The 25,181-nt window shown below is 50.7% G+C and overlaps 8 protein-coding genes across 8 annotated transcripts; 5 read left to right on the forward strand and 3 right to left on the reverse strand.

Moving 5' to 3' along the window:
- Nucleotides 1-2,368: 2,368 nt before the first annotated feature.
- On the reverse strand, nucleotides 2,369-3,549 carry QC761_104710 (uncharacterized protein). Its single transcript, XM_062873729.1, has 2 exons — nucleotides 2,534-3,549; nucleotides 2,369-2,476 (listed from the first exon to the last, which is right to left on the reverse strand). Exon 1 carries the CDS (start codon nucleotides 3,311-3,313, stop codon nucleotides 2,534-2,536), a length of 780 nt encoding a protein of 259 aa, XP_062736795.1. The 5' UTR covers nucleotides 3,314-3,549; the 3' UTR covers nucleotides 2,369-2,476.
- Nucleotides 3,550-6,394: 2,845 nt separating this feature from the next.
- QC761_0004840 (uncharacterized protein) lies at nucleotides 6,395-6,713 on the forward strand (the record flags this gene model as incomplete). The annotated part of the gene is made up of 2 exons (XM_062871808.1): nucleotides 6,395-6,482; nucleotides 6,601-6,713. 2 exons carry the CDS (start codon nucleotides 6,395-6,397, stop codon nucleotides 6,711-6,713), a joined length of 201 nt encoding a protein of 66 aa, XP_062736796.1.
- A 638-nt stretch (nucleotides 6,714-7,351) lies between these two features.
- QC761_104720 (uncharacterized protein) lies at nucleotides 7,352-8,909 on the forward strand (the record flags this gene model as incomplete). Its single annotated transcript, XM_062873730.1, has 4 exons — nucleotides 7,352-7,577; nucleotides 7,636-7,703; nucleotides 7,768-8,142; nucleotides 8,201-8,909. The coding sequence occupies 4 exons, from the start codon at nucleotides 7,352-7,354 to the stop codon at nucleotides 8,729-8,731; spliced, it is 1,200 nt and encodes a 399-aa protein (XP_062736797.1). The 3' UTR covers nucleotides 8,732-8,909.
- A 480-nt stretch (nucleotides 8,910-9,389) lies between these two features.
- QC761_104730 (uncharacterized protein) lies at nucleotides 9,390-13,571 on the reverse strand. Its single transcript, XM_062873731.1, has 9 exons — nucleotides 12,196-13,571; nucleotides 11,181-12,144; nucleotides 11,053-11,121; nucleotides 10,891-10,993; nucleotides 10,696-10,841; nucleotides 10,491-10,634; nucleotides 10,175-10,436; nucleotides 9,780-10,119; nucleotides 9,390-9,724 (listed from the first exon to the last, which is right to left on the reverse strand). Exons 2-9 carry the CDS (start codon nucleotides 11,297-11,299, stop codon nucleotides 9,453-9,455), a joined length of 1,455 nt encoding a protein of 484 aa, XP_062736798.1. The 5' UTR covers nucleotides 11,300-12,144; nucleotides 12,196-13,571; the 3' UTR covers nucleotides 9,390-9,452.
- On the forward strand, nucleotides 11,956-13,684 carry QC761_104740 (uncharacterized protein). Its single transcript, XM_062873732.1, has 3 exons — nucleotides 11,956-12,866; nucleotides 12,927-13,312; nucleotides 13,379-13,684. Exons 1-3 carry the CDS (start codon nucleotides 12,253-12,255, stop codon nucleotides 13,498-13,500), a joined length of 1,122 nt encoding a protein of 373 aa, XP_062736799.1. The 5' UTR covers nucleotides 11,956-12,252; the 3' UTR covers nucleotides 13,501-13,684.
- A 1,470-nt stretch (nucleotides 13,685-15,154) lies between these two features.
- On the reverse strand, nucleotides 15,155-16,162 carry QC761_104750 (uncharacterized protein; the record flags this gene model as incomplete). Its single annotated transcript, XM_062873733.1, has 1 exon — nucleotides 15,155-16,162. The coding sequence occupies one exon, from the start codon at nucleotides 16,160-16,162 to the stop codon at nucleotides 15,155-15,157; it is 1,008 nt and encodes a 335-aa protein (XP_062736800.1).
- Nucleotides 16,163-16,720: 558 nt separating this feature from the next.
- Nucleotides 16,721-17,996, forward strand: RPL44 (40s ribosomal protein L44e; the record flags this gene model as incomplete). The annotated part of the gene is made up of 3 exons (XM_062873734.1): nucleotides 16,721-17,320; nucleotides 17,378-17,442; nucleotides 17,957-17,996. The coding sequence occupies exons 1-3, from the start codon at nucleotides 17,105-17,107 to the stop codon at nucleotides 17,994-17,996; spliced, it is 321 nt and encodes a 106-aa protein (XP_062736801.1). The 5' UTR covers nucleotides 16,721-17,104.
- A 1,245-nt stretch (nucleotides 17,997-19,241) lies between these two features.
- On the forward strand, nucleotides 19,242-25,104 carry QC761_104770 (uncharacterized protein; the record flags this gene model as incomplete). The annotated part of the gene is made up of 2 exons (XM_062873735.1): nucleotides 19,242-22,374; nucleotides 22,439-25,104. 2 exons carry the CDS (start codon nucleotides 19,242-19,244, stop codon nucleotides 23,203-23,205), a joined length of 3,900 nt encoding a protein of 1,299 aa, XP_062736802.1. The 3' UTR covers nucleotides 23,206-25,104.
- Between the last annotated feature and the right edge of the window lie 77 nt (nucleotides 25,105-25,181).

Here is a 25,181-nt window from a genome sequence, read left to right on the forward strand (position 1 = left end):
CTTTGGCGGCTGCTTAGGAGTTGTGATGCATGTGGAGTGGTGTAAGAAACATAAGAAAGTCATGTTGCCGCATTTAGCTCGCTGCAAGTTGATTATACTACTGCACGAGTACAGGGCCAGCTGACCAGGGTGATTTGGCAATGTCATTTTCAGAGAACAGTCAAGGTGTATTGGCTGCCATGCTGGATGACACGCCTGGTAGGTAGGTAGGTAGGTAGGCAAGAGCCGGGTAAGTGGTTGCTGCTGGGTAGTCCCCACGGAATCGCCACGACCAATCCTCTTATCTAATTTGTGTCTGCATATGTGAATTCCCATGATCATTCCAGCAGTTGGACACTGCTTCTGTTTACATCTTCAAAAGTCAATGAACAGGTAGCGTTAACCCTCTGAAGTCGTGCAGTTTCGACCAATCCGTCACAAGCTCACTCCATCTCAATCGACGAAATACCCGCCAATATCGGAGCGAACTTGCATGCCGCCCTTACACATGTCTGAGATCCCTTCTTTGAACGAATTCTCGGGATAGATGCAATCTGCATCAATCAAGAAGACTACAAGAAAAAGGGAAAATAAGTCCAAAGAATAGCCGAGATTTATAACATGGCCGATCGTGTGGTGGTATGGCTTGGAGAGCCGGACCATAACAGTGATGAGGCATTGGAAGAAATCCGTCGGGCCGCTGCTCAGGGGTGAAGTTGGTTCTATCTTCTCTGCTATATCTTGCTCCGAAAGTCCCCATTTAAACAACCCAAAGTGGGCCCATTCCACCTTCCCACAGTCGTTTTTCTCTTAACTTGTATTCACTCGGCAACTTGATCGTTATGTACCGCCTCCATAACGCAACGGATCGCCACGGCAAGCTCTTTGCATTGCTTGGCATGTGCGCTGATGAGTTTCTGGGAGAAGAACGAATGCCAAATTACTAAGCCCCATGGGAGACTTTGCCGGGAAGTTGTGGTGAGATATCTATTTGGGACTCAGGCGACGGTGACCATTGTTACAGCAAAAGACATGGTGATCATTAGAAACAAGGGTATAATAATCGGCCAGCTGACATCTGTGGAAGATATGGTTGGTGCTGACAACAGGAAATTGGTGTTGATTGCTTGGTCGTCGATGAACAGCAGTAAACAGACAACGTCAAGATGGGTGGTACCACCGGCTACCACTGTTGTTGAGCCGGGGGACTGGCTATGCTCAATCGAAGGGGTCCAAAAACCTGTCATATTAAGGCTTCAGGGATATTATTTCCTTGTTATTATGAATACCACTCCCGATAACTTTGACGCGCCCAGAGATCTTAGCTTGTAAAACTTGAATTTGCAACACGATTTTCTGATCGTCCGGAACTGGCGTCATACACCTGAGAAACTCAACAGACACTCAAGAAGAAATTTCCAATTACGGCAAATACAGAGGCACGCAATCGCCGCCGTGCTAAATTCTAAGATGCCGTTCAGATCTTGACAGCGGTTGAGCCAGACGCGACGGTGGAACTTCAAGGATTATTGGGTTTCTGTGCCAGTAAATTTGGCAAAGAAGACCCTTAAACGTTATCAATGAATACATTTCTTGGAAAAAGGTGGCAAGCAAAGAAGATATTTGATGTTGCGGAAGCTGTGTTTCGAGATGTGGCACAGACAAGGGCACTAATACATGGTTCACGGCATCCAGACAGGTTGAAAAGCAGGGGAGATTTAATGGCCTGCTCTAAAGACGAGTTGGACTTGACCAACAAGGATCAAGCCTCTATTCAGAAAAACATGGAGCAAGGAAAAGATATAAGATCGACTTGAGAACAGCTGTTTTGATCGAATCTATTTCTACCTTCGAGCCAACGGCCGAATACATCACGATAAGTGAGGAAACACTCGTTGAAAGCATGAATAAAAAGGCATATGACTTTCGACCTCCAACTCACTACACGGGAAAGACGCTACCGTCTCAATTTGGTTTGCAAGTTCTACAATTTCTGCTTGAGCAAAGCGGAGATCAATGCTTCATCACAGAGGAAATAATCATACGGGCAACTCGTTGGAGGAGCCCAGATTTGTTGAAACTTGTGCTCAACCATGAAGCTAGGGAGGTTAATCATGTGCCAAATCGTGCATTGTAGGCAGCTGCGAAGCATGATGACGGCCTGTTGGAAATATTCCTGAGCCGTCGACCACCGTTGCAAATTTCCATCACAGAAGATCTCTTAGAGAGAGCTGCGTTCTGGCTTGTGGTTTGGGTCTTTGATGTTCTAGATAGTCGACCAACAGCCGTTGCTCCCATTACAGCGACTGTTCTGCTGACAATCTATGATTCGACTCATGAATATTGGCTTGTTAAGGACTCCAACGAAGGGTACAAGGCAGACGCATATGGGATGGACAAAGTAAGGAGAGTGCGGCATATTCTGAGCGTCATTCAGCGTGCACGCCAAGGGGAGGTAGAGAGGGTTGTCAGAGGGCTTTCCAATATGAACCAGGGTCTGCAAGGAAGAGTAGTTCAGCTCCTGGCCCAAGTAGCGGACTGGAAACATACCTACCTAGGTCTTCACAGCGCGCACAACAGCCAAAAAAGGATCCTTCAAGAAATCAGCCCAAAACTCCGGATCATCTTTCACACACTGCGCATTCTCCAGTGACATTTCCACAATCTTGGTCAACGCAGCATTCTCATACAGCTCCTTCGACCCCCCATAGATAATCTCAAGCGAAGCAACCTCAAATTCGACCGGCTCAGGCTTGCAGTGCAAAACAGCCCAATACTTCACCCCTCCTTCAATCTCCTTGACCCAGCCCGTATGAGCCCCATACTTCCCCGTCTTGAACTCATGACTGAAGGGATTCGCATCTCTAATCCCGACCAAGATCCCCCCTGGCTTCAAATAGGCGCCAATATTGGCAAACATGCCCTCCAGAGTTGACCTCTTGTCGGCATGGCTGAAGATCCAGTTCGCCATGATGACATCGTACTTTTCTCGCAGTGGATGGTTGTACTCAGACAAAGGCTTCGAGACATCAGCTTCAAAGAACCGGATCTTGCCCTCGCGGCCAAGGGACTCTTCAATGTTGGAAGCGATTTTGAGCATCTCGGGGGAGATGTCGACAATGTCGACTGATTCCGCGCCGTAGTCGATGCATTCTCTGGCGTGGATACCACTGCCTCCACCGAGGTCTAGGACGTGAAGGCCGGTGAGATCGCCGGGGCCGAGGGCACGGGCGATGAGTTGGGCTTCGATGATGCCGGCTGGGGTTTGAGCGTAGCCGTCGTAGGCTGTTCCGACTTGCGCGTAAGAGGTTTTGGCTATGTCTTGCGAGGACATTGTGGAGTGATGGGGAAGCTTGTGGGAAGCCGCTGTCAGAGCAAGTTTGATGATGAAGATGATTGAGTCTCTATGCAAGAACTTGGAATTTCAAGAACAAAAGCCCGGCACGTTCAACAACAGAGTCCCAAGGACTTATCTTGGGGAGCGTTGAACCCCTCTCTAAGACCCCCTATACCTTACTTTACCCGATAGAGACACAAATCACCTATGCACTTGTGATTGGGTGATAGAGCTGTCAATTTTGGAGAGAGGCTGCGACACCTCCACACTCCTACCCTCCTCTAATTGCAAGATTTCGGACTATTCTTCCATTACACCAACCAAGTGTTGCGGCTTGCGCATGCTCGGATCAATATTGAGCTTATACTACTGTCGGGTTACACGACGGCTATGTTGTGATGGCTGACTAGACAGCCATGTAGATCTTTGCCCAATTTATCAGCAAGTTAAGATGCATCGGTTTGATATTTAGCTATCAGTACTGAAATCACAAACTATGAAAGAGCGTTTGACGAGGTAAGGCATGTGGCCCGTCGGCTAAGTATGTGCTGTTGGCAACATGATGAGGAAGCAACCATGCCCTGGAAGTGCCAGCTATTTGTCTATTATGTGGTTGCCACATAACTCCCAGAGCAATACAAATACCATCTGCATCTAGTCCTCCGAATTGCCGCAGAATAGAATACTGATCCACACAACACATGAACTGGCAGATTGGCATTATGCTTCTAATTCCTCTGCACACACTCGCATATGAGTTTGTTTCATTCAAGCCAGCTCAACAAGTTTCAGCTCATGGCATCGCCTTGAAAACAGGTAGCGAACATCAAGCCCGACAGAACGGCACCACTGATCCAGATCGTGCATCACCCAAGATCAATGCAAGTAGCAACTGGGCCTGAAATAGTACCCGGTCATCTCCCTTCGCTCTCGCCTCTGGCGACCCTTGCTCCTGAAACTTTTTCAAATCCTGAGCTGCCCCTTTTTTTTTTTTTTTTTTTTAGCTCTCGTTATCCCGAACACGAAGCTAGCTGTCCGCTCAACGCAAAGGACCTTTATCTGGACTTTTCTTAAATGACTTGCAACTATGACTACCTCCCCATATATTATGTAAGATAAGTCACCTAACTACCAACTTAATTTAGCTAAAGCTAATACTATCCACTAAGCCCCATCGGGCACTAGACCTCGATTTTATACTTTAAGCATGAAATCTACTACGCAAGGCATACTTTTAAATCAAAAGCACGACATTCCTATATAATTATTTAAACAGTAATATATATCGAAGCTTTTTTTACTTTTTAAAAAGCCTATTACGCTTATATATATTTTAATAGTTTATAGAGTAGGTAAGCCCCAATTGATTAATCATTAATGTATACGCGCTTGAGTACTTTGTGCAATCCAATTAGTTATTTAATTAATTAAATTGATTGCTAGGTGCGGGTAGGGTAGCCTGTGCGGCCGGTGGTGAGGTGGTCTGAGTTGCAAGTCATTCTAAGCAAATCCCTTTATCTCACCTGTTTTATCGCCCAGCATAAAGCTCTATTTCATCAAAGATATGGTATCCGTATTAAAAAGCCGCATCCTGAACACAATTTCGGGTGCGAACCAGAAATATTATGTTGGTGGTGTTCTTGGGGCCAAGCGATGCAACCCTTATGTCAAGGAAATGCTCCGCGGGGCGGGCGGAATAAATTGTCCAGCGAGCCGGTGGGTGCCAAGGGTTGCATTTCTTTCAACCTCTTGCAAGTCGCACCGGGTTTTGCTTTAAGCGACCGCCGAACTCTTCTCACCACATCTACGAAAAAATATATGATGTAGTATCGAGTGGTCTGCTAGAATGAGATCCTCGATAGGGAAATCGAGGGTTTCTGGTCAGAAGAAGGATTCCATCCTGAGATCTCCCCCGAGATTCGCTGACACGATCAATGGCACCTTGGCCAAGCAGGGGGGCAGACAGTCGAAGAGATTTAGGGCTTATCCCAACCGAGCTATCACATCTTGGGTTAGACTGAGGTTTTGTGAACGAAACACAAGTCGAAGCGCTTACGATGCCTGCACGCCCTGCCCTCCCACGAACCTCTCAGCTCTGTCGGCAGCAGCATCCGTTGTTGCCTTCGTTAGGCTTGCGAGGTGAGGAGGTGTGTGGCTGTCGGCAAAGTCGTATCCGTACTTGCAGCCAGATGTTTCGGCCCTTTCAGGCTTTATGTAAGACCAAGTTTTGGCGAGAACCTCGTCATCATTTCTGCTGTCAAGAGATGGATGTTGTCTGGTGGTTGCTTCTTTCTTCACTATCGTTGAACCACGCTGTTGGGAAGGATTTTCTTCTCCCAAGAGCTGCACGGCACTGCTATGTCCCTGAAAATCGACAGCAACCCCTGTGCCACCCACTCACAGTGTGTCCGGCAGACGAGATCGATCTTCATGCTGAATGAGGGCTGTAAGATGCCGACCTCTAGCTGGTTAAAGCTCAGGGGGGAACGCAAACTATGATTGCCCTGTGCTAGAGTTGCCACACATCTGGTTTGGTGATCAACCCCCCCTTTGGCTCTCATCATTGCATTTCTCGAACACGATGAAAGCTGGAAGGATTGCTAGAAACTTGTAAAACGGCGACCTTCTAAAAACGATCAAGATTTTGCTACGGACGCACAGACTGGCACTGACTCTGTATGTATGTATGTACTGTGATGAGCATTGTGAAGACCAACAAGATTTCGAGGTTGAGAAGAACGCGTTTCTTCAGCTTCTTTGGAGTTGAGGGCCGAGATGGTCGGTGGGCCCCGTCCCGTGTGCACAGACAATAGCGGAGAAGAGTAAGAGAAACGTCGCAGGGCCCGGTTTGGCTTAGCGTGTGGCTTTCCACTTGTTTTCTTTTTCCTGACTGGCTGGGCCTGCGGAGATTGCACATCATTTCCATTTTTCTTCAACGGCCAAATATCACACTGCTCAACAAGAGATCTGTGGGGTGTTCGTGGCGCGCATTAGGGAGACAGGGGCCACGAACCATGGAACACCATTCCCTGCTCTTCTGAGCTTCTGCTTCTGGCTCTGCTCACCACCAATCACACGATGGCCGCCATCTCGGATCCAAACTCATGGCTGGAGGACGCAGCTGGTAGCACTGCAAGAGGGAAGACCGTTTACGCACTACCGAGCCGTGTCCCAGATCCAGGAACAGCGCATGACTGGGAATGATGTGAGTCGGATACCTTTGGGAGGACGGAGTGTTTTTATAACACTGATAGATACACCAAACTAAGACTGTACGCTAGCAGATCACTACCTCGACCTCTCAAAGAGATTGTCAGGTGCCAAAAGTGGAAACACAGCCGGACCTCTTTCCAGGTCTGATACCTGCTGGATGCTCAGTCCCGCCGCCCCGGCTTGACTTGCATTGGGGTGAGAGGGACTCTGCAAAGAAAACCTGGGAAGCCCCCTCCGGATAAACTCGAGATCCCCGGAAATCGAGCTACTGATGCAGCCACCAGTGACGGAGCTCGCCCGCCGAGCATTGCGGCACTAGAGCGGAATCGAAGGCCTAGGCGATGCTACTCCTAGCGTAGCAGAATACCAGTTGCCATGAAATCAGAGCTCCTAGGGGGACAACCTAGACATGGGGTTATCGACGAGGGTGAATCCCAGGAGATCTGAGCGTGCAGAACGTTCGGGCCAATGTAAGAACCCGGGGAACACTCCAACAAGTTGAGAACCCAAACGGCTGTGACTTATATCGCTCAGGACGCAATACTTGCAGAGAACACAACCCCTTCCCTTCCTTCTGCCGTTCATCTTGCATCATGCCGTGTACCAACGGCACACACCACACTCACTGACCCTGACCGACTCTAGAGGTCCGTGGTTTCCCCCATAAGCGACGCCGGTCCGTCACGGTATATCATGGTAGTCTGCTCCCGCCGATAGCTTCCGCTGTGGACCTTCCCGTCAGGTCGTCTTGATCGTATCAGCGATCACCCTCGACTCGGCATTTCGTTCTTTCACCAGACTACATCACCACACACATACAAGATGTCGGATACCTTTACACCACCACAGGGTCTAGCACCCGAGATGTATGAATCGCGGGCCGGGGTTGTCATCGCCGTCGTGGCAGTTTGCTTGACGACGGCCACAACTGCCGTAGGGTTGCGGTCCTATTCCCGTGCGACACTGATTCGTCAATTCGGGATGGACGATTGGGCTGCTATTGTAGCCCTTCTTTTGGCGATGGGCAGTGGGATCATGGTCGCTTCAAGTACGTGGGCAGATGTCCGGTTCAAGCCAACATACCTGACTGACCATCATCTTCTTAGATACAATTTATGGACATGGCAAACACATCGCGGTCGTGGACGGGTCTCAGCTGTGGAAATATTTTAGGGTATGTCTGCTCCAAGCCATATTACCTACTTTGGGTAGCAACATGTTCTAACCAACCTTGATAGACATTCTACACCTCCATCGTCCTCTATAACGGGTCATTGACAGCTATCAAAATCACCTTCCTCCTCCAATACTGGCGCATTCTGGGGACACCACAGATGAGAAAGGTGGTGATGTTTGCTGGAATCATTGTTGCCTTGTGGTCCATCTCCCAACTACTCGTCGTCATCTTCACCTGCACGCCCATCGAGAGGTTTTGGCTGCCAGAAACGCCGGGAACTTGCATTCCCAACCTGCCTTTCTGGTATATCAACGCGGCCGGCAACATTGTTACCGATGTTATCGTTTTTGTCGTTCCCTTGCCAGCTCTTAGCAAGCTGAACCTGAAGAAGAACCAAAAGGTCGCATTGATCGGTATCTTTTGCTTGGGTTTCTTTGTGAGTCCCTCTCTCGTCTCACCGCTCTTCTCACATTTTGCTGACCTTTTGGCCACAGACCTGCGCCATCTCCGTTATCCGCATCCAGTACCTCCGCCTCAGCGAGGATGTCACATGGGACAACGTCGCCTCCTCATGCTGGTCCGTCGGTGAGCTCTGCTCCGGCATCACCTGTGCCTGCCTCCCTACTCTCCGCCCTCTCGTCGCCAAGATCTTTCCCTCTATGAACTCGAGCAACGACAGCTACGGCAGCTATCAAAAGTCCTCCGGCCGTGATGGGACGGCCCCAAGCAAGAGCAAGAGATCCCGCAACGAGACAGGGAGCACGAGGAGCATCATCTACCCCGAGGATGTGGAGCTCCAGAGCGATGACAGGTCAGACAAGGAGGTCAGGGTGGACAGGGTGGAGGACCACGCGCAGTATGGGGATGCGGTGGGCAAGCTCAAGCTGGGTCTCAAGCCTTCGGTCACTACGGAGATCAAGGTCGGGACACCTGGGCCGACTTCTTCGAGACCGGTACCGAGTTCGCAGTGGGGTAGGGGGATTGAGGTGAAGCATGATTTGGTTGTTACCAAGGAGGGGTTCTAAGTTTCCTTTGTTTTGTTGTTGTTCTTGTACAAAAAAGGTTTTGCTCTGGTAATAGATGGATGGGATATGTTAGGAACGAGGATTATACCCGGTGGGCTGTGTCAAAGTACACGATGGACCAGTTACGAAATGTAAAAAAGTAAAATGAAAAAAAAAACAACATTTCAGAATACCATCACACTGATAGTGGTAGTTAACCGGTGTAGTTGGTGTTGTAAGCGAACCGTGCCGCTCCCGTTCCCAACAACATTAGCCACATCGGCTTGGAGTGACGCTATTGGGGCGAGTATAGATAGAGTGGCATCCTTCCCGTGGGCCTGTGCCGCAGTTTATTGTGACCCGGTACACGGTCTTGGTGTCGTACTGTGTGGTAGGTCGCTTAGGTAGGTATTCAGGATGGTGTATAGAAACACGAAAAGGTCAAAGCGGCACTCTCATTTATTTCACACGTCATCTAACTCTCCAGAGGTTCCTTCAAAGCCGAAGCACCTAGACCATCGGGAAAGGACCGACTCAAGCTATGAAGTCACTGCCCCTCTAGTCATACACAACAGAGTCAAAATCTAGGCCACCGATCCTCTACAACATCCACTAGAGCCACACACTGCACAGCCTTTTTTTTTTTTTAGTCATATCATCATTTTCCATTCATCTATAATCGGGCATCTCGCAAAATCCAGACTAGGGTATCGCTCATTCAAAACCATTACTCTCCCCCGATCTAGTACTTGTACCTATCCTCTCCCTCCCTCTTCTGAAACTTATTCAACAACCAATACTGCGCATTTGCCACCATCGACATGAAAAGCGAAGCTGAGCAAAGCGCAACAATAATCGTCCACCCAGTCCTATAAACAGGCGCATCATGCGCCTGGAAGATTTGCGAGCCAGCAATACCAGCAATGTTCGCGCCCATGACAAAGATAGCCATAGTGATGGAGCGCTCGCCGGCAGATCTGGCGTTGAGGGAGAGCCAAGCTCCGTTGACGGCGTCTGAATCATATCTGTCAGTGATATCGACTGGAAATGAGATGGGGGGGTAACATACGCCAATTGGCCATAAAAGCAGTAGCCATAGTCAAGAAACCGAACCGGAGGTCTCTATTAGGGGAGGTGATCAGGAGGCGGTTTCCAAGCTGGAAGACCCAGAGACCCAAGACACCAAGGAACACCATCAGCCCTCTCTTGCTGTACTTATCCGCGAGCCAGCCCCAGAGGAGGTTGAGGACCAAGAGAATCCATGCGCCGATTGTCATCATGGCGTTGGACTGCAGTCTGCCGTAGCCGAAGCCGATGACGAGGGTGGGGGCATAGGCACCCAGGGCATGAGCGGAAGCCATTCCGAGGATGGTGGTGAGGAAGTGAGGGAGGATGCGCCAGTTGGTGAACTGTTGTTTTTGGTTAGTCTTGGTTGCTGGCCCAAGTGAGATTGGCCGGACTTACAGTATCCTTCACTTCACCCCAGCTGACATTTTGTCTAGGCTGGAGCTTGGACGGGTCGTCCTTGAAGACGCGTGCTTGCAGAATCGCAGACTCTCTCTCGGTGAAATAGCGGAAGCTCTTGCCTGCGATCAAGGATCTTGGGTTGGCAGGGGACTGGGGGAAGAAGGCGATGAAGATCAGGCCAACGACAATGGTAAAGAGGCCTTCGAGAAGGAACAGCCATTGCCACCCAGAGAGACCGGCAATACCTCTCATGTGCAAACTGTTGATAAGGTCAGAAAAGTTTCAAATAAGACGGTCAACGTGCAAAACATACATTCCATAAGCAATGAGACCTGAGCAAGCGCCGGCAAAGAGGTTGCCGAGGAAGTAGTAGGAGAACCGCCTCGAAATCTCACTGCGCTTGTACCACCGGGTCATGGTATAAAGACCGGCAGGAATAAAACCAGCTTCACAGAGACTGTGATATCAAGATTAGTCTCTCTTTCAATGTGGCATATCCCGAGGTAGCAGGGACATACCCAAGAAGCAATCTGGTCGTCAGATATGGCCCCAAGCCCTTCCCCTTGATAAAGGCTTGAAAAGTAGCGACTGCACCCCAGGCAAGAATCTGGCAGCCAATCCATAGGGTTGGGCCAACACGATACAGGATGATGTTGCTGGGAATCTATGACTTGTTGGTCTGAAGCTCAGACATATGGTTGATGGTGACCTACTTCGAGAAGCACGATGCCTGTAGACAGCAGCTGCTGGCCGATGTTGAACTGAAACTGTGTGATTCCCACTTCTTGCATGAAAAAATCCGTCATGGCATTGCCGCTTGATTAAACGTTTTTTAGTCATGGTGATAGAAATAAGGGCATGATGGCTCAACTTACATGTTTCCGCGATCTATTTGGAGGGCAAAGAAACCAAGGATCAAGAGAGGCATGATGAGAAAGTCAACCCTGAAAGAGTCGAGTCAACAATGGTTCATGATGTCAGTTCAAGGACATGGAAAGCGTACCTTCGAAGCAGTGCCTTCTCCTCTTCCTCTGTCCAGGTGATTTCTTGTCCATCGTCGTCGGTGAAGCTCTGGCTCACACTACTCGCTGTAACCTTCTCAAGTTGCTTTTCGTCGGCCATTTTGGCGTCGAATGGGTATCACAAACAAAATCAAACAAAAAATGAGACAGTTAGCGCAAAGGAAAACGCTGAGCACTTGAAAAGGCGCCGAGGAAAGTGATGATCGACTTCTTGCATGCAACGCAACGTCTTGCTACCTATCTATACTCCAAATATGAGTCCATGGCCCAACCGATTCGACATGGGGTTCAAGTTCGATGGAGCATTCTTTTTCACTAAAACTTAGGTAACGTCCTCGGCTTTCCTCATGCGCCTAACTTGTTAGCATCTTGAATTTCAGTGAACTGGAAACACAAAACCGAGCCATTGCAACGATATCGACCCTGTAATTGAATTCACATGTGGTAAGAAAGCGGTGGTGCAGGCGTGGTGCAGCAAATGTGCAGGGGTTTGCGCCAGTTTGGCGTGCTTGATGCCATTGACACGGAGAGGCACGTCATCTGTCACCATCGTGGGTTTCCACCTTCGTTCTCTTGGTATAACACCAAAACCCCCTCGCTCGGTATACACTCCCGTAACGGCACCGGCCTAGTGCTGCATCATGCATACAAACGGTGTGGGATTGGTTCGGCGTCTGATAATGCCATTTGATGCCTGCATCGTCTCATGGCTCTCTGTCGTCGGCGTTGGGTGACTGAAGGCCTGGACCAGCAGATTGGGACGGCATTTGAATGGCACTCCAAGCCATCATGGAAACCTCGGATTTAAGCGGGCATAATATCGTGATAGCAAAGGATGTCCAAAAGTTGCATCATGGGAGAGTACCGAAAAGCTGGGTGTTTGAGACGATATTTGAAGGGCGAGATGCGTCGTTGGGCATGTTGGAGTGAATGAAGACTGGAGAGCTGAACTGACTTGAGCTGAAGACGACCCCGATCCAAGACTCTAGAACGCACCTTCCTGACCAAAGATATCCACAGTCCACATCAAACTGGGAAGTTTCGGCCGCAAACATGGCCCACCTTGCTGCACGCGCCAATGTTTCCCCGGACTCGGGATTTCCAGTCACCCTCCACCCACACTTCAACCCCAAGATCAAAGATCATGTCCCTCCAGAGCCACCACACAAAGAGCGAACCCCAGCGCCCGACAGAGGTCTCTTTGCCAACCCCGACAAGAAATCGTTGCTCTCGATCCCTGGTATCAAAGTGGTTCCCTTGACTGAATCGATTGGAACCGTCTTGGAGAATGTCCAGCTCTCCGCCTTGACACCACAACAGCTTGATGAGCTTGCTCTGCTGGTCAACGAACGCGGTGTGGTCTTCTTCCGCTCTCAAGATCTGACCACTGAAGGTCAGGTCAAACTCTTTGAACACTATGGAGAGCTCGACCGTCACCCGTCTCAGAAAGACACGCGCCATCATGTCATCAGAGGCAGCACCATAGATCACAGGGAGATATTGGCCTACACCCCTTGGCCAAGCGGCGATTTCCATGCCGACACCTCTTTCGAGATCAACCCGCCATCTTACTCGATGCTCAGAATGGAAGAGCACCCGCCTGTTGGTGGTGACACGGCGTGGGTATCGTCTTATGGTCTGTACGATACTCTATCAGATGCCATGAAGTATGCTCATTGTTGTCACTGCTCCCATATGTCTTTTGTGTCCTGACAAAGCGTAAACAGAAACTTTTTGTCCGGTCTTCACGCCGTTCACACCTCTCGTCTTCAGTACGACACCATCCTCGACCTTTGGCAAGTGCCTCCCAACCGTGCCCCAATCGACACCCACCACCCCGCTGTTCGGACTCATCCAGTCACTGGCCTCCGGGCACTGAACGTCAACCCGGGCTTTGTCACGGGCTTCGCCGAGTTGAAGAAATATGAAGGCGATAAGATTTTGGACTTCTTGAACTATCACATCCATTCTGCGGATGACCATTATGTACGATTCAAGTGGGAGGTGGGGAGTGTTGCGTTGTGGGACAACCGAGCCGTGATTCATCGCGTAATTCCCGGATCGTACGAGACCCCTAGGAGAGGCATTAGAACGACCGTTTTTGGGGAAAAGCGTATGTACTACTGGTGCATTGTGTCGGAGTGTTGATCGAATTGATAGCTGATGTGAATTTGAACAGCATACTTCGATCCGAAGAGCGAGGGAAGGTTGGAGAGACAAAAGAGGCTAAAAGCTGAGAGAGAGAACGAAGATAAAGCCAATGGTGTCAATGGAACCAACGGCAATGGGGTCAGCCACTGAGTGGCATTTGTCGATGTGGAAGATATGGGGAAAATACGGGGAATATCCCAGGCATGTGGGTTGGATCATGTTGGTTCCAGACACGGTATATCTCAGGCTTCATAAGCATGCTTTCGATGTTGACCACATCCATTGTTGTGGGAGAGGAATGCGAAATCAAGGTGGTGAATCAGCCAAGGCCCGAATCATTGTCCGCGTGTTTCGGTTGGTATAATGGATTTTTTGAATTATTTCAGTGTTGCAACTAAATAACTGCCATGTTGTCCCTGAACTACGCAATCAGCATCCGGCCACATGAGACATAACACGAACCAGAGAAGTCCCAGATAGAGCGTTGGGATCCAGCAAACATTCTACTGGCTCTCATGATGCAGAATACAGGCGTTATCAAGGAAAAGCCCTCTCCAAAAAATGGCACCGCAAAAGTAAGTAAATAATAATAATTACGCGTTTTACTGGCTTGCAATGCCGGTTATTTTGGGGGGAGGGTGCCAAAAAAGGGCACCTTCCTGTGCCGGAGACAGGTCTTCACTAGGTACCTAGGTACTAGTTGGTTTTGGAGCCCACATCAGTGAGACCAACATCATTATAGTTTTGGTTAATGCGACGATATCTACGTTCAACTGTCTTTTGATTGATGTCTCTTTCATTAGATTTTGATGTTTGTATTTGAGCACCATAATCAACCGCGAATAACCACCCAACTGGACTGTTGAAAGAGTGTCTTGACGTCAAGAGGGGGCTTTTCATCAACATGATCAGATCATGAGATACCTACGATACAGAGTTGACGATCCAAAGAATACACTTGGTTTCCGAAACCTGACCCTTGGTAAATCGTCATGTGTACCTTTAATACTAAACTGACGGCAGCTTCTAGTATATGTAATGCCCGATTCCCACTTCAAAGTCTTACCCTTCATGACTGCCAAAGCTACCGGAAAAAGTCAGAATTGCCACACACATTTTCACGAAACTTCAACGACAAGTCAGCCTTGCCAGATATACTCAACATCCCACAACACTACCTCAAACTACTCACCGACAACGAGCCACCTTCACAAACATGTGCGCAAAGCATTACAAGTACTGCAATGACCCATCGGGCTGCGCAACCGAGATGTCCGTCACTATCAACAAATGCCCCGCAGCCATAAAGCACGGCAAAGATTATGACCCGTGTTTAGGTCAAAAGGTGACGCAGGAGGGGGGTAACTGTGGCAAACACACTTTGCCGAGTGTCATATTGAATAAGACTTAATCATGAGTGGGCGCTCATGATGAATACTGTGGTCGCAGTGGTGGGACTCGGGCTATGGAAACGGTTCCTGCATGGCAGCTGAGGATCGTTTGCTTGCATTGTTTTGCCCGTGCCATGGGCATTTGTTGATGGAATTACGTATCGTTGATTTATGGGTCATGATGTCGGTGGCCAGGTACCTACCTAGACTTGATATCAGTTGTTAGTTGGAGAAACTCATTACAGCAATAAAACCCCTGGGAGTCACCATACAGCGTCCGTCTACCTCCTCACCTTCACCGTGCTATGCTATGTTGGAAAGACCAGGATTGAATGAATAGATTCATGGTAACGACCCTCTATCGCTTCTATTGTCAAAGAACTGTGCTGTATTTACAGTTACTGCTCTGCCAGCTATTCTCTGTCCTGCCTTGACGTTGTCGGTAATTCTTGTGGGCCATTATCAAAGGTAGCGGGAAGTTCCACGTGATTATTGCCCATACCCGGCATCTCAACAGCAGCCTTGTATGCAGTTGGCATCTCCTTTGAAAACACTCCATATTGGGGCGGCAGTGGACCACCGGCTCCATGATAAGTGCTTGTTTGTTGCGTATAACCGCTCTGTTGCGGATAGCCCGCTCCAAATCCAGGTGATTCTGACGCCGGGCCTCCCAATGGCGAAGATTCCGGCAACGAGGAGGCAGCCAGCGCCCTTCGACTCCTCCACCATAAGAAAAATCCAACACCAGCAAGAATGGCGAGTATCGGTATGACCACCGCGATTGCGGCAATAGCTCCGGTACTGAGGCTTGAACCTGCTGGTTCAGCTATTGGCGCGGTGTCCGGGCTTGAAGATGTCTCCAACGATCCCAATTGACTTGTGGGCGAGGAAGTCGTTATTGGAGGGTCTGTGTTTGAGGTTGATTGCGTGTTTAAGGGCGATATGTCGGTCGTCTGGTGTACCATGCGAACGCCAAACGCATTGATGCCTTGCGGAGATATGAATGTCTGGGTTTCGGTGGCGGTCACGCCGTTCCTAGATGTGGTGACCGTGACAACGTTGCCGGTCCATTTCGCTTTGAACGTGCAAAAATGGCCCATCCAAGGTCCGGAGAGTACAGCATTAGAAGGAACACAAGACAGAGAGACGTCGCTTCGGTATATTGGGCAGCAGGTCACCGTGGTGATCGTACTGACGCCCTTGGAATCCGAACAAGCACTCCAGTACCCGCTAGGACAAGCGATGCCGGGGGAGAAAAAGGAGGTTGACTCGGTGTCGAATCCTGGAGGGAGGCAGGTAGGGTCGTTATCCATAACCCAAATATTTCCGGGCATGTATATGCCATTGCAAACAGGAGGTCTCGAGTACGTCGTTGTAAGCGGTTGAAAGGGGAAGGAGGTCATGGCAAGGGTTGCCATCATGACAGATACACTGAGAGATAGATCCCGGTACGTAAAGGCGAGAGATGGCAGGTGCTGTCAAGAGGATATCACTGAGACCATCGTGAAAAAGAGAAGGATAACAGAGAAATGGAGAAGGTGAGCGGCGGCATGGTGGAGGCAGTTTGAGCTACCTGATGCTTTGTCCCCCCCCCCGGTGATAACATGTCGGAAAGACTGAGCCAAATCTCTCAAGTGCGAGCAACCCGCACTGATCCGGGAGCTGAACTGGGGGCTAAGCCATTCAAGTTTCGTGTAGCAGAAGGTTATTGGAGGTTACGCATCTGTTGGTTGCATTGTGCAACATAGCCAGTTCAGGGGTAGCAGCACGGAAGCATTGGGTGAAGAAGTCGGGAGCGGCGCAGCAGGCGCAGTCCGAGGCTGATGATCTGGTTACCGGATGTGACACGGACCAAACATGGAACCATTCAGTATTGGCTCTCACTGTGGGCAGTGAAGGTTAAAAAAGATATTTTGAAAGCTCTAGGCCTGGTACGGGCGCCTATGCGTAGGGACTGCATCTTGACCAGAGAACAATAAGACAAGCTTCAGCAAAAGGTTATGAGGCTGCGAGCACGTGGGAGAGCTGCAGCCTGCAAAGGCGTTTGATGAGCGTTGCCCAGACCAAATACATTTCGAGCAACGATGATAAGATAAGAAATCCGATAAAAGATAAGAGTGTCAGAAACTCAGCTGCTTGAGCGAGTTGCGGGGAGAAAAGCTGAAGGTGGGGCCTGCCCTCGTCAAAAACCCGCAACAGGCCGGCAAGTCACGGGACCGGGTCAAATTTCGACCGTGCACCCACACTTGCACGGCAGCCCTGGGCGAAATTGTTGCAAATTCGCGAAAACCAAAGAGAGAGGCAGCTGGCCCACGACACCACACGTCAACCACACCACATCACGACCCCATCCAGCCGTCAAAATGGTGAACGTCCCCAAGACCAGAAAGACCTTCTGCAAGAGCAAGGAGTGCGGCAAGCACCAGCTCCACAAGGTCACCCAGTACAAGGCCGGCAAGGCTTCGGCCTTCGCTCAGGGAAAGCGCCGTTACGACCGCAAGCAGAGCGGTTACGGTGGTCAGACCAAGCCTGTCTTCCACAAGAAGGCGAAGACCACCAAGAAGATCGTTCTCAGACTGGTGAGATTGCCCGATCGCTGAATCGAGGACGGAGGGATGCTAAAACGGGTGGAATAGGAATGCTCCGCGTGCAAGGCCAAGAAGCAGCTCCCTCTCAAGCGCTGCAAGCACTTCGAGCTTGGGTAAGTTTTTGTTCGCCTTTTTCCTTGACAGCATCACGAATTCGAGAGACTCCCGCGAAACCGACCGGCATGATGAAAACCGATTGTGTGAACCACGAGCTTCCGACTACCCCGCGGCGGCGAATCTGCGACCAGGACCACTCCGAGTACAAACACGCTTCACGACATCATCATACGGAAAGTTTGATCCAACACTCGTCACATATACAATGGGAATTCGATGTTTGGGGTACAAAACGCCGGGGGAATCATATTCAGGTTTTCGAGCTGTTGCGGTCAGCATGACACCGGATGATGGGCAGCTATGATGTTTCGAACCAATCACCTCCGAATATCGGCAACACGATCTCGACATAGACTCATCGCACCACGAGAATATTTGTGATGCATGTTTCGATCCCCAAAATGCTCGACGTCATACGACGTCAAGATATGGAACAGGGTTCTGCGGCAGTCTCTCGAATTTGGTGCACCAGTTGCCGGACCGAACACGTGCTGACAGATTGTGCTACAGTGGTGACAAGAAGACCAAGGGTGCTGCCCTCGTCTTCTAAATGCGCTCCGGCTGGAAATGTGGGTGGTGAAGATTTGAGGACATTGGCTCTGGTTTTCGGGATTTGCCTGCATGGGAATTTGCCGCGCCATGTCGTGGAGCATCACAATATGATTTCGATGTTGACATGGGAATACCGGGCATAGAGGATCATGTACATGGGCATGGGTGGTTTCGGTCGCGGGACAACAAGCAACAATACCATCCTCGGGGCGTTTCGTCTGCGCTTTTTCACGAACACTGCTTCCAGTTTCCTCACACTTCAACGACCGAACAAGCGCCCTTGGTGCAGTGACCGCAACTGTTTTCTACGCATGTCGGGGCTGGTGGCTACGACGAATGTGAAGTTGGGCGGGCACTGGGAATCCCGTTAGCCAAGAAAACGGGCCAATGTCTTTTTGAAGCTGAATAAATTAAGTGGACGCACCAAACCTACTCCCACCATCGTTTCCACTCCCATTCTTGCTGTGTATCCAGAGCCCCCGAACGCCGTAGAAGAACAGGTTTCCCTTCGCTGTAGTCTTGAGCGCTCAGGTCCTATGATCCATTACAGATTTAATGAGAATTAACCACCACATTCCAGTATAGGACCAAAAAATGACCCGATTTGAGGACTCGGTTGCGCGGCATCTGATTGGAAGCATGTCGAGCGGCTAGACGCGATACAGTTTGGGTTCTCACCGCACTCCCTGATGGTGATGCCGCCTAGATGTGGTTGCACAAATGGCCAGCAACGTTCAACAGCGTTTTGGTCCTCACCAATCCCGACTTGACAAACAAGCGCAGCCAGTTGCAATAGCTCGAGGGGCCAGTCACAGGGCGGCGCCATCGGCAATGAAGCGAGCTGCTGAGAGGTTGAAACAAGCCTGGTGGACACGCAGTCGGAGAGGCTTAATCTCAGCCGCAGCTGCACACAGTCGGGTCTAGGAGACCTCGCGGGATCCAGGTTGGGTTTGGCTCTCTCTGTGTGCCCAATATGAGGGCACCGATGCCCGGTCACAGAATGGTTCACATGCATGTCCGATCTGGTGCCTTTCCGATGGGCTCCGGAAGAGGGAATATTGACCTGCCTCTCCAAGACCGAGTCAACACACAACGTTCATGAAAAATGATCCTGGAGGATCTGACTGATACAAACCTATTTATCACTCAACAAAGAACCTCAAGATAACACCATTGAGAAGACACCTGACATTACCAGGCCAGGGGACTTCGTCTGTGCCCCGCGCCCACGCCATCAGAAACTATGCAGCAACCCCTTATTACACCAAGAGACGACCGAGCCGCCTATGAGTACAGCATCCAGGCCACGGAAGATTACAACTATGAACCAAGGAGGACAGAGGAGCAGGTCGCGTCGACATGGCAGCCACCAGCATGGAGACCGACTGACACACCTAACTACAAGCCAAAACCACTGCGATGGCCATTCGTCAGCGGTCTTATGGTCCTGCTAGTCGTGGCCATCGCCCTTATCATTTTTGCCGACAAGAGCCTGCCAAACTCAGACACGAGTGCTCGGTTTTTGGGACTACATTCCAATGCCTCGCAACCTGTGCGGCTAGCTCGCGATGTTCTCCCGAACAACACAGCAACCATGACCCCAGTCAGTGGCATGACTTCGATGTCACAGAGCACTCTGAGTTCCGAGGAAGAGGTCAGGGTCGCTGTTCAGAGCAGTTCTTCCCCAGAGATTGTGTCTCAGGCGACACCGACGCTTCAGTCGTCTACCGAAACACAGTCTATACCTTCTTCCGGCTCAACGTCCCCGATCTTCATCGTGACAGGCGTCACAGAGACCGAAAGACTGTCTCTCTCAGCTTCAGAAACGATGGATAACAACGCGTTTAGGTTGCCAGATCCTGAAACAAGCAATCCATCAAGCGTTCCGTCAGTCACGATATCTCAAGACACCTCAGTAACTGCCTCTGGTTTATCGTCTGTTACCGCTCCCTCTTCAGAGCCTGTCAGTTCCAGCACCAGTGCGACCAGCGTGAGCGGCATGTCTTTGATACCGATATCTGTCTCCACATCTTATTTTACACGAAATGTTACAGTTCCTGTCACGACAATTCTCTTCACCTCAACATTCACCAGAACTCGAACGTCTTCGTTCAGCAGTGCTTCTACATTTACCACAACATTTGTGACAGATGTGACCGATGTGGCTCCAACCACGGTCATGTCATTCTGGTCATCAGATGGATCAGAAGGCGCAGTTCCTATTTCCACTGGCATGGGCACTGGCGTGAAGCCTACAACAATCGTTTCAGGGGTGACGACGACCGTTGCAGGTGTTTCCACGGCGACAGATGTTGTGACGTCTGTTTTTACCAGCACGCTTACCGGAGTGGTGATTCCAAGCGTGGGCCAGGTTACCATCACTTACTTCCAGACTGTCATGCCTGTTCCAGTCACGGAGCCACCTAAACCGGTCAAGGTGACGGGGGTGGAAGTCATTGACGGGACAGTCATTGAGGTTATTAAAACTCAGGGGCCTGTTGTGGTCGTTGTCCCCACAAACGAAGTCCAAACTAGGGTGGTTGAGCAGGAGATCAGAACTGGTGTCGTTCGGGTCGGCGGATCTGCCGTGACCAATGTTGTGGTCATCACACCGACCCCTGGCGTCGCCATAGGCCAAGTTACTAATGTCGATGGTGCACCCCGGACCATTCAAGCGGTTGTGGCACCAGTCGAAGTTGGACAGCCGGTAACTTACACAGTCGTTGACAACGTCGGGGGATCGCTTGTTTCGCAAGTTGTCGTTACTACACCGGCTGGGCCGCCTTATCAACCGGTTTCATACACTGTTGTCCGCGAGCAAGGAGGATCTCTTGTGACTCAAGTCGTAGTAACCATACCAACAGGCCCTCCAGGCCAGCTGATAACCTACACCGCCATTAACATGGAAGGAGGAACCCCGGTGACCCAAGTCGTCGTCACCACACCTTCCGTTGACGGCCCTTTCGTGCCCATCACCTACCTCGTCACAACCAACATAGGTGGCACCCCAACCGTCGTCACCATAACCCCCGCTCCAACAACCTTTGTCACCACCATCGACGGCACAACCATAACCCGCGTGACAACCCCCCCAGTGACGAGCTTCACCACAACCATAGACGGCACCCTCACCACCCTAACCCTAACCACCACCCCAACCAACACCTCCCCCATCACCCTCACCCTCGCCACGACCTCTCGCGAGACCCTAAGCACCTTCACCAGCACCATCCCCCCCACCACCTTTCTCACCACCATCTCCGGCTCCCTGAGGACAATAACCTCCACCCCCTCCCCCACCACCTCCCTCTCAACCCGCCTCCCTACAACCCTGACCTACACCTCAACCACAACCCCAACCCCCTCCTCCCCATCCGAATCCCTCGTCCCCCAAACAAGGGTAATCTCCTGGTCCGAAACCGACATCTTCCTCGGCACCTTCCTCCCCGCCCTCCTCGCCATTGCCATCGTGATTCCCCTCCGCATCATAGACCTAAACGCAAAACTCTACCAACCCTTCCAGTCCCTTACCCTCCCCACTGGCGGTCTGGGTGCTAACACCCTACTGGTCCAATACTCTGGCGTCCTGTCGTTTGTTACGCCAGTCATCACCCTCTTGCAGGCTAAACACCCTGTCCCATTCGTGACAACGCTCATGGTCGGTTGTGGGAGTTTGATGGTCCCTTTTGCGACTGAGGCTGTCGGGCTGAAGCTTCATGGGGATTGTTATCTCAACACTGCGAGTAAGAACTGCGGTCCGGCGCTGGGGGTGAACAGGACGGCGGGGTATGTTCTTGTTGGCCTGATGGTTGTCGTGGTTGTTTTGCTAGGGGTGGTGATGTGGTTCACGAACTGGGGACGGAAAGGTGTCACGGGGGTGAGGGCGAATCCGTGGAATTTGGCTGGGATGGGGTCGCTCCTGGGGGGGGTAAGGAGTGATTTGGGACGCGGGCATGGCAAAAAGATGAGGTATAAACGGTATGGAATGGGGTGGTATCGGAATCGGGATGGGAGGGAGGATTACGGAATGATAGTGTTGGATGAGGCTGGTCAGGGGTTGCAGCAGCAGCAACATCCTACCTCTGAGAGTGAGAGTGACGACATGGATGGGGGTGATACGGTAGCTGATTTGAAAACGGGGGTGTCGGGGAGTCATTTACCTTTTATGACGTTAAGGATACCTTGGAGGGTCGGGCTGATTCTATTCCAACTTGCCGTCTTCATTTTCATCATCTATTACCATGCCTACTACCGCGGCGGGATCAAGGACAATGGCAAGCTCTGGACGTTTATGAACGCCAACACCTTTGGGGTGAGGTTCTTGTCGGCGATTATCGGGGTGATAGTAGCGTTTTGTTGGCAGTCCTTCTTTCTGAGTAAGCCCCCCTTTCTCATCTCCATCCAAAAGAGAATCGTGTTCACTAACAATCAAATCAAAAGGCGTGAGCACCATGACCCCCTTCCAACTAATGGCTCTCTCAACCCAACCGGCCTCCCGCTCCATCCTCTTCTCGCCGAACACGAACCCCTTTTCGGGGCTCTACTCCGCCATCAGAAACAGACACATGTTCCTGCTCGCGGTCTCAATAGCTGCGATCATGTCAGAGTTCTTGCCGGTGCTGCTCTCCAACGTCCCCTTCAGCCTCTACCAAACCTCCGCCGCGGCGACCGCCTGCGCGGTTCTTTCATGTCTCTTCTTGGCAGTGATGCTCGCCGTGCTCGGCTGGTCGTTCTGGATCCGATACCCCCCGATGCCCGCTGACCCGAGGTCCATCGCGGGGATGATGTACTATCTCTCCCAGTCACCCACCCTGCTGGCAGATTTGGAGGGGATATCCTCCATGGACGGGGCCGCAAGGCGCAAACGAATAGAAGAGAACGGTGGGAGATATTACTACGGGGTGCTGCCTGTTTCTGTGGGGAATGGGTTATGGGAGTCTCAGGACAGGAGAAGGCTAGGGGTGGAGGTGGAGACGGGAGGAGGTAGTGGTAGTAGTGGGTACGAGCCTGAGGACGGAACAACCCCGGCTTTTGCTGCGTTGGACGGGCCAGCTATGACGGAAACGGCTCGCCGAGGCGAATACCATGCCGTTGATGGCAGTGGTGATGGTGGCAGTGGTGAGTTGAGGCATGATCGGAGCTTCATGAGTCAGAACACGGCGTATCAGGGACATCGGATTGATGAACAGCCTGCGATGTATGGTTGAGTTTGCCCCGAACTTGACCGACAGTTCGTTATTGAGGAAGGAATGCCGGGAATCCTTTTACCAACAACATCCCACACGCACGTGAACACTCGGGATACGGATATCGAGGCTCGGATCAGTGTACTCGGACTAGAATCAGCTGAGTGAGAGCCTGGCCAAAAAAAAAAAACAAATGCTGGCTCGCTGTTGATGCTGCTGCTGTTTGTTCGGCCGAACACGACAAAAAAAGCAGACATGGGGGACATCTTCTACACAACAGGCAGGTGCAACTCTAGTCACTCCGCATCATTTTGTTGGTACGAGATTTCTTTTTCGACTGATGAGTGAGGTCAGCACCGTTTCTCTTGGCCCCGTTTTGTGGTCTTTTTTGTCATCAGCGCAGGGTTGCGTTGCATGCGGCTCAGTTGCGTTAAGATGACGCCAATACGGAGTCCCAAACCAGGGGAAATCGATAGCGCGCGAGGTTTGGGGGGAAGTTCTCGAAGGCAAATAGCTTACACATGTTCCCAATACTACTAGTAGCGAGGCAATTGCCTAGAAACAAGTTCCTTGCATCCCGTTTTCAGTCTGAACAGGCTTTTTTAGATGTGAATGGCATGGTGGCATGGTGGTTGTAGAAAATAAGAGGTGAGGTCACTCGGCAACAGCTCCCCAAAACTTTGGATCGGACAGAAGCGAGCGAGAGCGGAACCGGGCGCAGGGTGAGGTGGCGGTGGAAGTGGAATCATACTGCTCCGTAGTGGACCCTCTTCTCACGGGGTTCTCACGAGGGCTTGGTAGGGTAGAGCGGGCCTGGACATATTTGCAGGCTAAGACCGAGGCTGCTAAAAGAACATCAGCGATAAATCTCGAACGTTGTCAAGATGTCCAATCTGCTTCAATTGCTTCTCAACCAGCTTCTCAATCTCAGCACTATCCTTTTAGCTCTCGTGACAGTGTCTTGTCTTGATGAATCCTATTTTTGTCGTCCACAGCGTCGGGATTTTTTTTTCTGGACGGTTTCTGGTTTCCGGGTAAACTTGGCAACTTGGCAACTTGGCAAGCTTCGCGGGACGAGGATGATCAACCAGCAGGCGCGACCCTGGGAGTTGGACCTGTTGTGGTGATATCGAACTCTTGGCAAGCTATATTTCCAAACAGGCAGCGCAAACACATGGCCCGACATGGTTCTGATGTGGGGGTTTGAGGACGTTAGGCATCTTGGGGTCATCTCGATACGAGAAGGACAAGCAAATAAACCCCTCTTTAGCAGGTGCGGGTTTGAGAATAAAGTCCAGGGAACTCATGGTGGGTTTATAGCGCAAACACATAGTGTCCGTGTACCACGGGAATTGTTTCTTCAAACAGCATAGGCCAAAAAGGGGAAATAAAGTTTGACATGTCTTGATCTTGTGCGATGCTACATGCTTCAGGCTGCCAGGCTGGCCGACTGACTTCAATATCTCGTATGTGAGAAAAAAAGAAAGAGGACAAGAAAAAAAGAAGGGTCCAAGGGAAAGCAAGATTGTCAGCTGAGCTGATCTGCAGGATGCACGCCATGCAGTAAAATATTGACAGTGTGCAGCATCTTCTTCACCTCTTGCCCGGGCGAGGGACAAATCAGGAGCAAAGTTCTGTCTCATTGAGACACATGAGGTTGGGTTTGACGGTACGTGAGCCTCGAGATGGATAACACAACATCCAATTTTGCCATGCTTTCCATCAGTTTGGTCTACTGTGGCTACCTGTGGCGCCCCCTCCACAACTTCCATTGCTAACACGCGGGGTTGGGTGTATGACGTAGGGCCGGTTTTTCGGGTGTGATGGGATGGAAGGAAAATTAGAAGGAAGGGAGAAGAGATAGACACAGGGAACGCCGTGCCAGCCACGCCCTTTTGGCTTTTTCTAGACATTGTTCCGAATCATATCCCGCACCCGATGCCGTCCCGATCGAAAAGCAGCCGCATTTTTTTTCTTTTGTTTGTGAACAATTTACC

The sequence above is a fragment of the Podospora bellae-mahoneyi genome (assembly GCF_035222275.1).
Source record: "Podospora bellae-mahoneyi strain CBS 112042 chromosome 1 map unlocalized CBS112042p_1, whole genome shotgun sequence".
Classification (NCBI taxonomy): Eukaryota; Fungi; Ascomycota; class Sordariomycetes; order Sordariales; family Podosporaceae; genus Podospora; species Podospora bellae-mahoneyi.

Bases quoted from the DNA above. Each gene is read 5' to 3' on its own strand.
- QC761_104710 (XM_062873729.1), bottom strand. From the start codon at position 3,313: ATGTCCTCGCAAGACATAGCCAAAACCTCTTACGCGCAAGTCGGAACA.
- QC761_104740 (XM_062873732.1), top strand. From the start codon at position 12,253: ATGGCCCACCTTGCTGCACGCGCCAATGTTTCCCCGGACTCGGGATTT. The intron at 12,867-12,926 runs GTATGCTCATTG...AAGCGTAAACAG, and splicing joins ACTCTATCAGATGCCATGAA to AAACTTTTTGTCCGGTCTTC. The intron at 13,313-13,378 runs GTATGTACTACT...GAATTTGAACAG, and splicing joins GACCGTTTTTGGGGAAAAGC to CATACTTCGATCCGAAGAGC.
- QC761_104730 (XM_062873731.1), bottom strand. From the start codon at position 11,299: ATGGCCGACGAAAAGCAACTTGAGAAGGTTACAGCGAGTAGTGTGAGC. The intron at 10,842-10,890 runs GTAGGTCACCAT...AACAAGTCATAG, and splicing joins CAGGCATCGTGCTTCTCGAA to ATTCCCAGCAACATCATCCT. The intron at 10,120-10,174 runs GTAAGTCCGGCC...CAAAAACAACAG, and splicing joins GGGGTGAAGTGAAGGATACT to TTCACCAACTGGCGCATCCT.